Source organism: Notolepis coatsorum, assembly GCF_963971535.1.
Source record: "Notolepis coatsorum genome assembly, chromosome: 10".
NCBI classification, from domain to species: Eukaryota; Metazoa; Chordata; class Actinopteri; order Aulopiformes; family Paralepididae; genus Notolepis; species Notolepis coatsorum.
In genome coordinates this window covers 23,618,562-23,634,699 of record NC_140174.1, presented here as the reverse complement: position 1 = coordinate 23,634,699, position 16,138 = coordinate 23,618,562, and the positions used below count along the sequence as shown (strand labels likewise).

The 16,138-nt window shown below is 43.5% G+C and overlaps 1 protein-coding gene across 1 annotated transcript in view; it reads left to right on the top strand.

Moving 5' to 3' along the window:
* The window catches only part of LOC311235495 (voltage-gated potassium channel KCNC1-like), a gene marked incomplete at its 3' end in the record, with an annotated part of 15,647 nt that extends 80 nt beyond the window's left edge, over positions 1-15,567 (top strand). Inside the window, exons 1-3 of the mRNA XM_084322963.1 lie at positions 1-542; positions 9,328-9,446; positions 15,468-15,567. The exon at positions 1-542 is cut by the window's left edge and continues 80 nt beyond it. Coding sequence (XP_084179089.1) covers positions 1-542; positions 9,328-9,446; positions 15,468-15,567 — 761 coding nt within the window. The remainder of the gene's footprint in view (positions 543-9,327; positions 9,447-15,467) is intronic.
* Positions 15,568-16,138: the final 571 nt, after the last annotated feature.

Sequence of the window (16,138 nt, the reverse complement as noted above, 5' to 3'; positions counted from 1 at the left end):
GCGCAGACATGACTTGTCCGTCGGAGAGCGAGAAGATCGTGATCAACTGCGGGGGGGTGCGGCATGAGACCTACCGGAGCACCCTAAAGACGTTGCCTGGCACCCGCCTATCGTGGCTCACCGAGCCGGACGCCTTCAGCAACTTCGACTACGATCCCAAATCGGACGAGTTCTTCTTTGACCGTCACCCGTCCGTCTTCTCGTTCATCCTCAACTACTACCGCACGGGGAAGTTGCACTGTCCCAACGATGTGTGCGGCCCCTTGTTCGAGGAGGAGCTGGCCTTCTGGGGGATCGACGAGACGGACGTGGAGGCTTGTTGCTGGATGAACTACCGGCAGCACCGGGACGCGGAGGAGGCGCTGGACAGCTTCGAGAACCCCGAGCCGGAGCTGGAGGACGACCCGGCGCTGGGAGGTCCGGACGGGGACCTGAAGAGACTGTGTATGCAGGAGGACGCGAGGAAGGCGGGCTGGTGGAAGACCTGGCGGCCGAAGATATGGGCCCTTTTTGAAGACCCTTACTCTTCCAAATATGCCCGGGTGAGTTCCCTCCTCCAGTCCTCTCTCCTCCTTAGGGGACCAACTTATTGTCTCTCCATCATGTACTGTATGATTATGATATTGTCCAGCATTTGAGTCATACTAAGTTTTTTTTTAAACTTTCTTAAAAAAAATCTCCTCTCCTCCTTGTTATCGACCGTAGTTATGAGAATCGCAGATCGATATCCCTCCACAATCAACTGCAGACCACTTAGGTATCTATGTCAACCTTGACAGTATGCTTGTATTCAATGGCAGGATATAGACTCGCGGATATTGAATAATTAATGATGATGGCATAGGAGAGATGGAAATGGTATGGCAGCTATATGCCTAATGGCACAGATGGCTACAGTTGATATTCCAAACGAGGTCCTTGTCAAGCGCGTCACTTCCATTTAATTCACTCGATATATCTTTCTGTATAGATTCGCGCCGAATGCGTGTTTTTTTATTGCCACCATAATTCCTGTCGCCATATTCCTGGTTATTTGAGCGGATTTAATATGTAGCTGCTTCCAAATGCAGCATCCACCGCGCCTCTTGCATCCAAACGCGCCTTGATTAGCTCGCGTTTGCCTCTTTATGACGCACACAAGCGGTGCCGTATATCATCCCCAAAGTCTTATTTATTGAAGCACTTAAACCGCGGAGGCTTGTGCGACCCCGAAGCCTCGGCGGTGATGGGGTGCACGTCTTTCCTCTCATCATATGCCCTTGGTAACGCTACTCCTTGGTGGGTTGCGTCCAGTCGGTCCCCTGTCCCGCTGGTATCCTATCCTAAATGGCTTTTACGCGCGCCCTCCATACTCATTACGCGCAGACGTTAAATCGAAATACCCATCATTTGTTTTCACGTCCACGGCGAGCAGTTGATTTATCAGAAAACACATGACGTCACGACGACCCGTTTGATCGTGCAGATGCAATAGAGAATAAAGAGAGCAAATATACAGAATCTCTAAGATCCACATGGTATTGCCCTCTTTTCAATCATGCACCTCTTAGGAAGGTAAATCCTGCCCACGTTTTGACAATAACAACTGCAATAATATTTTCACATCAAGTAGCCAACTCTATTCTGGTGTTGATGTGTAACTATTTTCTCATTCATGCTTATATACTGTATGTGCACATACACTGTACGGTCTAGGTATAAAGCCAGACAGCTACAGCAGTAACTGTAGAGACATTAAAGGCATCATGTGAAAATAAAACATACGCTCCAGATACCTTCATACATTACACACACATTTACAGCACAATAGGTTTTGCCCACTCAGCAATATGTACTGTACATACAACTCAACATTCTGTTACATCACAGATGGAGACAAGCACAGCTCGTTCCCTCTGAGACACACGCACGAACGCACACACACACACACACATCCCCTCGACAGACACAAACAAACATACATATTGTGATATGAATCCCATCTCTTAGACCTGCTCCTCTGCTCTCCACATACAACCAACACTGAGTCACCACCAGGACCAGCACCACTGACGCCATACCATCAATAATATAATCACAAATGTTCCATTTTGACACTATAACCCCTACAACCTCAGCTTTCTCATCCCCACCCCCACTACAGTACACACACATGATGACACATCGTACACATGCGAATATTCACAGAGGCTCTATGTGTTTTCGGGGGACATCTTATGGATACAGAAAACATAGACTCTCAGCCACACTGCCCCCCCCCCCCCCCCCTCTCAGCCTGCAGCCTAGGATTCTGCCCCCCCCCCCCCCCCCCCCCCCCCCCAAGGAAGAGCAGGGTATCACTTCATGGCGGATAGTTGGATCAGATCACCGGATCCATCCATCCCATTGGTCCCGCGTCGGGGCTTTGGAGGATAAGGTAGCAGGAAGAGCCTCTCTAGCTGCCACTCCGGCTCCTGTCGGACGGACAGACGGACGGACGGGCAGCACCGGCCGGTCGGGATCAATTCTCCACCTCCGACCGCCGGCTCGCCACAGACTGGTCGTGTGCCTGTGTGTGTGTGTGTGTGTGTGTTTCCCGGGCTTTGATACTGGGGATTGACAGGGTTCCCTTCAAAGATAGAGTTTAAGATTATATAATTGAAAATGTGAGATGGAGTAATTGAGACGATATCACATTGCGGGGTGTTTTGAATTGTGATTCACAATTTAGTTGGAAATAATGATGAACGGTAAATACTGACTTGAAAATGACTCTTTGATAGGGTGTGTCTTTCTGCCCATTACCCTGCAGGCCAATAGGATGAACAGCTGTTGGATTATCTAACATGTGATTTGACGTACCTGAGCAGATATCACGACAATACAGTATATTATTATACTATAAAAAGAAGTCCTTCTGAATATTGTGATTTTTCTGTTGTTCTATATCACCTAATCGACTGGCCACAAAAGATGCACATTAAACAGACACCCTAAATACATTTGGACCAAGTGGACTTGGCATTGGATACAGCTGAATCAGCTTCCATCCTTACATATACAAACAAGAGATAAGATACTGTAAGATAAGTTGGATCTTTATTAATGCCCTTGGGGGAAATTCTGGTGCCATAACAGCTCAGGCGAGGGGGAGGGGAGGTACAGGCAGGGTAATAGAAATAAAAAGATAAGATATAAAAATAAAGATGAGGGGGAAATAAAGATAAGAGATATGGCATGGGTGATATATCTGGCATACAATAAGTTATACAGGCTACTGTATACTTGCTGCTTGGTCACATTGTTTGTCAATATTGTCATATTTGTCAGTCTGCAATTACATTACGTAACATACAGTTTAATATACAGTTCAACACCATACTCACCTGCTTCGACAACCAACATCTCAGCGATGCATTCAATGAGTACCAATTGTTCACCTGGCTTAAAGTCATAATCTCAAACATCTTTATAGAAATACATGTCTTTTTGCCACTTTCTAATCACCAATGGACCTGTCTCAAACCCTGCCCTCTTTTCTTGATCCTCCAATCACAACTGTCGCTTACCTCGGACAAACCAAGTTTGTCCGAGGTAAGCGACAGTTGTGATTGGAGGATCAAGAAAAGAGGGCAGGGTTTGAGACAGGTCAATTGATATAACATAACAGTGATTCTAACTATACCCGGTTCACAAATGTTATTACACTTGCAGTTTTTGGCTGTTCTAAACACTGGTGTCTGTTAGGACATTCCGGGGAAAATCACAGATGAAGTTATGTGCTTTACGTCACCAGCAGCAGCAACAGCAGTTTGTTTGGAACAAATAGAAGACTGACACAGTATAGTTAGCATGAATCTTCAAGATGGAAAGCAAGTCAATAAAGTGCAACAGCAATAGTTAGCTTATCACCAAAAAATGGCGCCAACAACACAAACAAAAATGAGGATCTTGCAGATTAAAAGATTTTAAAGATGCATTAAGATTTTCCCCCAATCACTTCAAACTAGGACTACGCAGTATAGACTCAACCACGTGCAATTGACCGATCCCAAGCTCCGCCTTCTTTCGTTGACCCTCCAATTTACGACCGTTGCTTTCCTCAGTCAAGCAAAGAGAGGGGGGCGGGGCTTAGGATCGCTCGATTATGTGGAATCGGCGTGTGACTTTGCGGTTGCGTCACACGCCAACGAGGACCCTCTAGATCTGACCACTATATCGGCTGCTTATTCCATGTCCTCGTTTCAAATGATTGACGTCTTAAGTTAGTGCATCTTTAATGTATGCACTTATTGCACTTGTAAAGGCCCGAGGGATGGAAGCATCTGCCAAAATGGTACATTTATGATTATATTATTGATGGTATGGCATCAGCGGTGGTGGTGCTGGTGGTGTCTCAGTGTTGGTTGTATGTGGAGAGCAGAGGAGCAGGTCTAAGAGATGGGATTCATATCACAGCGTGCCTGCGCAACACCGTCTCTGTTTCTGTGTGTGTGTGTGTAAATGTGTTTGTGTACGTGTCTGTCGAGGGGATGTGTGTGTGTGTGTGTTGTGTGTGTGTGGGGGGTCGGTCTCTGTAGGTTGAATATGCCAGCGCTATACGTCAGACACCGCTGTGACCCAGATCACTTGATTTTCTGAATCCCCCCCTTCCCCCAATCTCGGTCAAAAAGTACCAGTAGAGAGTCCATTAGGACTCTGGAGGTATGCATTGGAGAAATGTATAGAATAGGGAGAGAAAGAGACAGAGAGAGAGAGAGAGAGAAAGTGACTGAGAAACAGGAGATGGTGGAGGAATGAGAGAAAAAAACTGAACAGAGGGAGAAGGATATGGAGAGAGTGATGTACAAAAACAAAGAGACAGACGAGAGAGAGAGAGAGAGCGAGAGAGAGAGCGAGAGAGAGAGAGAGAGAGATTACCCTTAAGGATTCAAAAAGGATTGTTTGCATGGCTGTGATGTAATGCACCAGCGATCAATGTTTTGATCAGAGCTGTTATTCATACCATGGCTCGGCACGCAGGGCTGTTTTCCCCACTCTCTCTCTCCCACCTCTCCCACCGCGCACGACGATCTCGCCCGTGGATATGCCATCGTAGCGCACACACAACCGCACACACGACACGCGTGCACTTTCACTGGTGTCTGTGCTCGCTTTTCTGCTGCAGTAGAGACACGGAGAGGGAGAGGAGGGGGAGCAGCAGAGATGAAGAAAAGGGGGGGGTGTGTGAGAGAGAGACTGAGAGAGAGAGAGAGAGACAGAGGAAAAGGCAGAGCAGGGGAGACAGAGATAGAGAGAGAGAGAACCGGAGAGGGACACAGAGGATAGAAAGAATAGGACAGGGAAGCGAGGAGGATGGTATTGAGATAAAGAGGGTGGAGGAGGCAAGAGAGAGAGAGGTAGGGGAGAGAGAGAGAGAGACATTGGACAATGGAGGCGGGGGTCCTCGTCTGAATGTTTTCGATCAGCATCGAAGGCTCTCACTATCCGACCTCCTGGCTCCTCCTGCCTGCCTATTGATTGATATTTCATTGATTAACCTCTCTCTCTCTCTTTCTGTCTGTTTTTAAACCCCAACCCCCACACATGCTTTCTGTCACCTTCTAAAACATGAAAAGGCTCAGACCGCGTACGGCAATGCCAGCATTACGCCGCCGCTGACGTGATTTACGAGTACATATCTGTCTCTCGCTTTGGAACCGCCGTGTAATACGTTTTGCATCTGATTTCCTTATTGATCCAAGGCCTGCATGACATTGTTTTTCTTTCTTTTTTTTTTTTTTTTACTCGCAGCGCAATTAAGCAGGGGTGGTGGGAGAGCGTGGGATCAGGGGAGTCTGTAAACCTGCCGCACGCTTGGCGTGTTTTGATCACAGCTCAGTGTGATTTATGTTTTATTATAAATACAGTCTTTTCGCGGCCCATTGTTTTTTTGAGTTGTGGTTTTTGCCCCTTTATAGTTTCATCGAGCTGCAGTGATCCTGATCAAATAGAGGAGTTACCGACGCCTGTGAACCGCTACGGTGGTTGTTTTGCTGTCAGTGTTATGCCGTTGAATGAGCAGGTGATTTATTTAATGTGACGCTGTCACTAGAAACTAGAACCTATACAACCTAGAAACTAGGGGCTGGGCGATTAATCAAGTTTAAATTTCAATTCCGATTTTGTCTTCCCACGATCACGTAAACAAGAGAACTGAGATACTAGGGGTGGGAATCACCAGAGGCCTCACGATACGATAATATCACGATACTTGAGTCACGATACGATAGTATTGCGATACTAAATATATTGCTATATGATGAGTATTGCGATATTAATATTGCGATTTATTACCTTTTTTCAACTGCAAAGTAGTTTTTATTAGGTGTTTTATCTAATAAAATAAAGTTCAGTCTGTTCATCTCACTTCAATCATTTTTATTGCAGAACATGGTATTTTCTCAAGCAGACAGATGTAAACACTGTAATCTGTGTTGTATGTACCTGACAAACTGAACTGTTTGTATTACAGTCATATTCCAACTTAACTGAATGCACACGTGTGTGTGTGTGTGTGGGGACTACTGTACTATTACAGGTATTGAAATGAACAATGCAACTTCCTTATACAAACAAAAAAAAATACAAATTTTATTTTATCTTTATGAATAATTAAATATCGATACTTGGCGTCCCTGTATCGATACAGTATCGCCACGCAAAGTATCGCGATACTACTACGTATCGATTTTTCCCCCCACCACTATGAGATACAATGATTATTGTGGCGTGTGCCGTGTTGCTTTCATTTAGTCTTGTGTTGTAAATGCAGCGCACCCTTCCTTCACAGTGGTGCGCTCCGCCCCCCCCCCAAAAGAAAAAGTATACGTTACAGCTTGTGTTGAGAGGGAGGAGGGAGCCACGGTGTGTTTCTTCAGTTATTCTGAAACATCTTTGGTAACTTGTAGAAGAAATCAATGAGTAGTCGTGTTTAATAACCGTGATTTCAATATCAATAAAAAGAATCGAGCCTAAACCTAAAAATAGACCTAAACCTATAGGAATCTATTAGGTTACCAACCTTGTCGGGAATGGGGCTAAATAATGCTGCAAAGTCAGGCTACATTTTGGCGAGGGAAAGAATTGCAGGGCTGTTTTCATAGTAATAAAAGGGTCCCTTCCCTTGACCTATCACCTCAAGATATCTGAATGAAAATATGCTCTTTGGATATCCAATATTCTCCCCTTTACAGAGATGCACGATTTATGCTAATCCCATGCAGTTTTGGGGTTTGTAGATTGTATTTGCAAGTTCGTTTTGTAGATTTATATGCATGTAGTACAAATGTGTTCTTTTTGCCTATTTCAATAATGTTGTATTTGCCTATTTCTGCAAATAGTCTTGGAATTGCATGGATTGGGTATGACTGGAAAGCCAAGACTCTTGTGGACTCTGATGAGTTGAACTGTATTCATGTGTGATGATGTTAGTCCCCATAGTAGCCATCTCGATGTAGTGAGACAATTTTTTCTTTTCTTTAACTTGATCTCACTGTATACCTCTATTGTGACTTCTAGGATAATCACAGCCTCATGAAACATTACAACCACAAACTAGAGACCTGGTCCATTCAGAGGTTGTATGAGGTTCTGAGACATTTTCAGAAAGAAGAATGATACCAAATGACAGCATAAATGTTTCTAAGGTGTCCTTCAAGGTCTTGGTGTCATAATGGGATATTCTTGGAGGGATATAGACAATAAAATATTGACATACAGCTTTGCGCTGCATCTGAAATGATTCCTCTGGGTCCCAGGCAGCTTTCCAATAGTGTATGTGATCCTACTGCTGACTTTGACCTTGACCATGGAACCACTTTGGAAATAGTAAGTTAATGGCCTAAGTAGTTAATGGCCCCTTATGAGTTTTTGTTTTCGACCATTTTAGCAACAAAATAAGTCACAGTCCTAGTACCTTTCCCACTATCTGAAGATAGTTGATCATGTTCACAAATAACAATAACAATAAAAGAACTCTGGCAATGCCCCTGAGTATGGGTATTAAAATCCACTCATAATCGTATGACATTCTACCACCTTAACGCTTGTACAAAATTGGATGTGTGCTTGGGGCATGCGTCTAAAAAATAACTTAATTTGCTGTTAAAATGCTTTTTAATTACATTACTCAACGAGGACATTTCAAACTAGTTTAGTTTAGCCATTCGATCGGTTCAGACGAGCGGAAGTCCTGTTGAAGGAAGTTCTGCTGCATGAACTTGTTTCAAGACATTGAGATACAGTCACACATTTACTGTATCGACACGCTCACATAGTGGAACTTTATTACAGAGGTACACAATTTGCTGACGATGTCCCTTCCCCCCCAGACTATTATGGTAGTTTGATGGTATTTTGAATTTTCAACCACGGTACTGGCCATTGTATAGATCATTTATAACATTTATTTACCATAATAATAATAATAATAATAATAATAATAACATGGTACTGCCACGTTAAAAGTCACGTATCTCCCTGTTGTTACTTCCGTCTTAAAGGTGCGGTAAGTGGTATTTATTTTATTAAGATAAGTGTTAAATAGCTCTGCATTCCAACAGCCATCATTGGTATAGATAGTCTGGTCAGTAACATGGGTCTCCCAGTCCCTCCACTCTGCCGTAAACAGAACATAAATATTCTGGTATCCTTTTCCCACATTATCCAAACAGGAGAGAGAGCCCTAGATATTTCTTACTTATTTCAAGAAATCCCGCCAATCCAAATTTGCTGCCAGAATTTTTTTCTTGTTTCAAGCACATAATTGCTTAAAACTACTTTTTATTTCTTGTTTTTGTCTTACCATTTTTGCCGTGTGGAGTTCTCTCTCCTGATTGGACGAAGTGGGAATGGGACACCAGGAAATGTATTTCCTGTTCACTGCAGAGTGGAGCGACTGGCCAAACACTGACCAAACACTCCATATCAGTGATGACTGTCAGAATGTAGAGCTATTATTTTAACACGTAGACCACTTATTTGAGAAAATACCACTTACAGCACCTTTAAACGATACCACGGCAAAACCACAGTATATAATCCAATTCAAACCATGATGCCGCCAGCACATGGATGGCACATGATGGCATAGCCGGTCACTCACTACCGTGCCGGTGGCGACCAAAACATACAAAATATCACGATAAATGTTCTTTTGTCAGGGTCAGCTACACGAACACAGCGGCTCACCTGAGGTGAACCTCTGAAGTATATCGGTGTCGGCTCTGCGTGTGAACGCGTCGCGTTACACCCCCCCCCCCGAGCATCATCTCAGATGTAGATCTCCTCGGTGTCATTTGATTCCAGCTTGGCATCGGGAAGGGTACGAGCTCGTCTCCGTCAGCAGTTCTACTGACTAAAAGTCCCATTGGTAACTCAGCGTGTGTACAGTACGAGTTGCCCCCTCGGCCTTCCTCCAAAAACAGGTATTTTTTTTTGTTTTGTATTTGGCTCATGCTCGTTTCGGGGGAAGGGAGGGCAGCAGCTCTGTGTCCCACTTGTACCGCTTGACCCAATTGTCCAGAGCTACCCCTCCTCCCCCCCCCACACGCCCCCCCCCCCCACCCGTGAAGGTCATGTGTTGTGGTTCATTGTTCTCCTCCCCAGACGGCGTCGGAACAGGTTGTCTCTGGGTAGAAATGCACAGCGTTGAACAGGAAATAGAAAACATTATATCGGTACAGTATATCGATAGGGTTTCCTATATATAGAAATGTACTGGACAAAAGAAAAAAAAACAAGAAGAAGAAGATTGCCTGGGGCAGGGTTTTGGTGACATTGCCACTTTTGGTAAGGGTGTTGCATCATTGTTAAAGAGAGGCATAGGAGCTTGCGCCTAGCGGCGGGAGACAGGATTTGGGAACAGGCATAGGCGACATTTTGAAACAAGAGATACATTTTTTTATGTAAACAAAACAACCCATCAGGCTCTCATTTCTCCTTTATAATATAGTCTTGTGTGATAATTTTTTTTTCACACCAGTTATTCTCCTCGGGGGGGGGGGCAGCTCCCCCTGCCCCCCCAACTCTGGGTTCGATGAGAGCAGTGTTGAAGGGGCGACCGGTTTGCCCGTCGTGTCACCCTCCCTCTCCTCTCTGCTTTACCATCGGAGCGCGTCCCCCGAGGTCTGTCGCGTGCCGCTCTCTCTCTCTCTCTCGGTGACATCACAGACGACCCCGACATCGTACCAAGAGACTCTCATCCTCGCAGGGAGAATAGTTTGTGTAACTCGAAGGCTTTACCCTGTTTCTGTGTGTGTGTTGTGCTTTTTATTAATTATTTTTGCATTGGACCCACAGGAGAGAGAGAGAGAGAGAGAGAGAGAGAGAGAGAGAGAGAGAGAGAGAGAGAGAGAGAGAGAGACCCGTGCGTTTATCGCAGCCCGTCGTTCGCTCATGAGAACGGGGTGTTTGATTGAATTGATTGAAAATGGTATTAACAGATTGCAGAATGGGTACAATACAATACAGACAATTGTTAAGGGGATGCAGACCAGAGAAAGACTTTCGTCTTGTTTACATCAGGGTCCCCCATTTTCAATTCATCATAACATATATGACATACATGACATACAGATAGACAGTACTGCTACATCTATACATTTATGACATACCAGATTTACAGTACTGTTTGTGATACAAAAAGAGTAAAAAAAAAGAGAGTATATACATTTGACGAAGAAACTGTACATTAGAGGAGGTGGGGTGGGGGGGGGGTTGGGTAGGTGGGGTGGGAACTGTACATTGGAGGTGGTTGGGTGGGTGGGGTGGGGGGGGGGATGGGTAGGCGGGGTGGGGGGGTTGGGGGTAACTGTACATTGGATTATCGACAAAACCTTACTTGGTCCCAAGAAGAGGGTCTCGTGTATTACTGGGTTAGGACATTTACTGTACATTGGAGGGAGTTGGGTTAGGACATTTACAGGGGCCAGTTTCGAATTGCAGTCTCCCGTAGGTGCTCCTTGAGAGTGGTTTTAAAAGTGGGTAGTGATTCACATTCCTTTACAGCTGTGGCGTTCCACATTGATGTGGCATAATTGCGAAACGTGTTTAGTCCCTTGTTTGAGCCGAATCTGGGTTTAACATGATTTGTGGAGCTCCCTCTGGTGTTGTGGTCGTGGTATTCACTGACCTTTGGGAAGTATTTTGACATGTACATGTGTACCTTAGTGGTGTAGTGTATCTTGTAGACCAGGCCCATTGCAAGTTGCTGTACTCTGTCGTCTACTCTAAGCCATCCTAGGTTGTCAAAGTGGGCAGGGGTGAGGTGGGTTCTATAGGAGTATGGTCAAGCAGTAGTCTGACCAGTTTGTTTTGTGATGTTTGTAATTTTGTTTTTAGCACCTTTGAGGTGCTTTGGTACCATGAGGTGCAAGCATAGTCGTAGTACCCTTGAATGAGTGCTCCTGCCAGAGTCTTCAGGGTATTCTTGTTTACCAGAGAGGAGATCCGGTACAAGAATCTAGTTCGTTGGTTGACTGGTTGATTGGAATTTGAAGATTAGATTTTTTTCCGCCACGTACTTTTCGACCTGTTCGTATACTATTTTTTCCATGACTGCCCTTTTTGTGCAGGGGGGTTACTCTCGCAATTTTGAAGTCTTTGGGTACGTGTCCCTATTTTATGGAGAGGTTTATTATGTGTGTGATGACTGGGGTGATGGCGGCTGCTGAGTCTCTGAGGAATTTGGAGGGGATATTGTCATGGCCAGTGGCCTTGTTGGGTTGGAGGGCGCTCAGTTTTACCTGAGTACCTCAGCTGTTGTTACCATTTCTAGTTTGAAATCATCTTTGCGGACCCCTAGGTTATTGTAGTAGGCTATGATGTGTTCTACCCCAAAATGCCCTGAGTGGGAGGGTAGTTTATTTACCAGTGTGGCTATGTTTGTGAAGAAAATGTTTAAGTAATTGGCCACATCCAGCTTGTCTGTGATGAGCGTGTTGTCCGTCTTTATGTTTATGTTTGAAAATCTGGTTTTAAGTTTTTTTTTACTGCAGCCTAGTTGATTATTGAGTAATTTCCAAAGTTCAAATTTCAAAAACTGAGTTTTCCTCAGTTTTGTCATTGATGAAATTCTTTTTTGCAGTTTTGATCATGGAGTTTACTTCATTTCTTAGTCTGTTTCTTTGCAGTTTGAGTTCAGTCATGTGGGCTTGGAGTTCACTGCTCGAGCTTTTGGTAAGCTTTGACTGACTTTTACGAAACTCAGAGATTTTTTTTTTTCATAGCGGTCAATATTTCCGAGTGCATCCACGGCTCAGTGCGATTTTTTACCCTGGTGGTTCATGTCGTTCAGTAGTACTGTTGAGAATTTGGTGACAAACGATTAGCCGTGTTTCCTTTTTTCCCCCCACACCCATGTTCGGAAAATCCATCCATCACGTTCTGTTTAAAATGTCCCCTGACGAGGTGATGCTCCCGCCCAGGGAACCTTCCGTATCCCCCGCTCCTGGGAATATTCCTGGATGGATGCTTGGTATAATAACACGAGAGAGAAAGGTGACACACAGCCATTACTATACGTACTACAGACAAGCAAACATGGGAGAAAGTTAGCGCCGTCTGTGTTTTTCACACCTGTTGTGTAATAAGTGTTACATATCAGACTATGGCAATTAGCATGTGTTTAATGACGACAATGTCCCTTGTTACGAAAATGACTCCCCCCATCTCTCTCTCTCTCTCTCTCTCTCTCTCTCTCTCTCTCTCTCTCTCTCTCTCTCTCTCTCTCTCTCCTCTCTTTCTCTCTCCCCCTCTCTCTCTCTCTTCGCGGCGCTGTACAGCCAGTCAATTAGCCGAGGCCTAGCGGTGTAACCCTTGTACTTTCCGCTCCTGTGCTCTTGTACTTAGGAATTTGAATGTGTTTGGACACCGGCGCGGCTGGATGGCTCGGATGTTGCCCGAGCCGGTTACAATGACGGGAGGGAGACATCCCTAAATGGGGCGCGATGGAGTCAAAACATGAAGAATGAGTCAGTTTGATGCACATCACTGTGTGACAGGCTTAACGTTACAGCTAGGTTACATATTGCATTCATCATATTTGTGTTGTCCTCTTTCTGTGCTCTTTTTGTTGCATCTTACAGTGCAGTACATCCCTCCTCCAGCCCAGAAACTTCCCTGAAGCTCATAATTACCACTGAAACTTTGACACCCCCTCAAAATTGGCATATTTGTATTGTACACAAACTCAACACAATTCCTTACGAGGATGAAAGGTTTTCAGGAATGAACACGGTACTTTATTGATTACATGCAAATACCGGAGTTGTTTCTTGCTAGGAAGAACTGGCAAAGCATGAATCATTATGTATTTTATACATCAAACTGAGACAACAACACTACCAGCCCCTCTACCATTGGCTAAAAGGCTCCTGTAATATTACCCCATTCGCCCTGATTGTGTACATAGTGATTCTATTCAAGTCACAGTAAGCTCTCTGTCATATTAATGCGTGGACTTTCAAACATCCACGTTACAGCTAAACATGTCATCAAGCCTACATCAACACGTAGACTATATCATTATTATTTAAACAGACTATTCATGTATCTCTAAAATTCTCTATTATTCACAAGTACATTTCACAACTGTTTATAGTTTGATTTTCCACCACATATGAAATTGTGCACTTACTGTGACACAAATACTTCCCATGCTATATAAATACCTTTATACACCTTGTACACATTATACTTCATGCTTTACACCTCTCCAAGCAGCCTATAAATCCTTTACAGCGCACTCACCTGTGTGTACAGTACATTGCCCTTTACACTGTATGCGTCGCGGCCCATAAACCATTCTGCTGATGGTTTCCCTCTTACAGGATACACATAAATCACGACATCCACACGTAACCCGATATGCACTCTGTTGACTCCTACTGTACCTGCTTCCAGTCCCCCAACCACAAGGGCACATAAAAAAAAAAAAAAAAACAATGACATGCACTTTGAAATGACCCTATTTACACGGCGGCCATTTTGCTCTGATGTCATGCTCAGGCCGGGATTCACCAAAGGTGGGAACAGGGTGGAACAGAATCCCGACCTGAGCATGACATCAGAGCAAAATGGCCGCCGTGTGAGAATAATATGGTCAACGGTATGGAGGTATCATGTTGACCTTTCTACACCTATACATATATCTTTATATATATCTTCATACGCCTGCATAATACAGTAGCCCATACAACTCTACAAGCACTACCAAAACAGTTAACCCTTTCACTGCGGCGACACACAGGACAGAAGGTTAACCCTTTCACTGCCACACGACAGCCGGTTAACCCTTTCACTGCCACACGACAGAAGGTTAACCCTTTACTATCACACAACCGATGGCGACCGTCGGTTGTGTGATAGTAAAGGGTTAACCTTCTGTCGTGTGGCAGTGAAAGGGTTAAAGCTCAGGGCTCAGACTGAGATTGGACCATCACTACTTTATTTGTACCCATTTCAGACACAGTGTTCATCTTTTCATTTAATTTCAAACCTTTATTTAAACTCGAAAGGCAACGGAGGTTTCCCTCATATACAGTCACGTTGAGTGTACACATAACATTTTTGTTGAGCGAAAAAAAAAGGCATATAAAATCATAACAATAAGACAAGTAAGGATAACAATCAATTAAAACATGTACAACTTTATTATTATTTTTAACATTGTTATTATTATTAGTAGTAGTAGCACAGTAGTATCATTATCATTGTTATTATTATTATTATTATTATTATTATTATTATTATTATTATTATTATTATTATTATTATTATTATTATTATTATTATTATTATTATTATTATTATTATTATTATTATTATTATTATTAGTAGTAGTAGTAGTAGTAGTAGTACTGTCATTATCATTATTATTAGTAGTAATAGTAGTAGTATCATTGTTATTATTGTTATTGTTATTATTATTATTATTATTATTATTATTATTATTATTATTATTATTATTATTATTATTATTATTATTATTATTATTATTATTATTATTATTATTATTATTATTAGTAGTAGTAGTAGTAGTACTATCATTATCATTGTTATTATTATTATTAGTATTATAATTGTTGTTATTATTATTAGTAGTAGTATCATTATCATTGTTATTATTATTATTATTATTATTATTATTATTATTATTATTATTATTATTATTATTATTATTATTATTATTATTATTATTATTATTATTATTATTATTATTATTATTATTATTATTATTAGTAGTAGTATCATTATCATTGTTATTATTATTATTATATAGTATTACAGTAGATCTGTATTGAACCCGTTACGTACCTGAAAGCTGGTCTGTGAGGCCTGGTGTCGCCCTGTGTTAGCGCCTGTAGTGCATCTGGTCCTGGCGTGGTGAGTTTCTGCATGGCTGGCCGCACGCTCCCCCTCCCCTCCGCCCTGTGGCACCTAAACAGTCAAGCTGGATCCCTGCTCGTTCCCTCGGAACATGACGCTGGAGAGCAACACGGGGACGACAGGGACGACTGGGACGACTGGGACGGGTCCTGCGTGTGACCATCTGCTGTGCCCTCGTGACGGTCCCTCCCGTCCTCGCCCCGCCGGTGGAGAGAGAGCAGGGCGCACCGGCGGCCCACCGCTTTAACCGAATTATAGTCGTGAGCTCAATCCACCATCATCGTGTTAACTAGCAATGTCTCGCTTCGCATATCCCTCTGAGACACCCACACAGACACACACAGACACACACACAGACACACACAGACACACACACAGACACACACACACAGACACACACACAGACACACATGTAGGTTTCCCACCACAGGTTTCCCGAGGGGCGACAGTGGCTCGCGAGGTAGAGCAGTCGTCTGGCAATCCGGAGGTGCCCGGTTCGATTCCCGCTCCTCCCGGGCAGCGTGTCGATGTGTCCTTGAGCAAGACACTTAACCCCTAATTGCTCCCGATGAGCAGGTTGGCACCTTGCATGATCGCCTCCGCCGTCTGTGTGAGTGAATGTGTGAGTTAAAAATGTGAGTAACAAATTGTAAAGAGCTTTGGATAAAAGCGCCATATATAAAAAAGCAGCCATTTACCATTTACCACCAGATTAGTCCCTACTGTACAT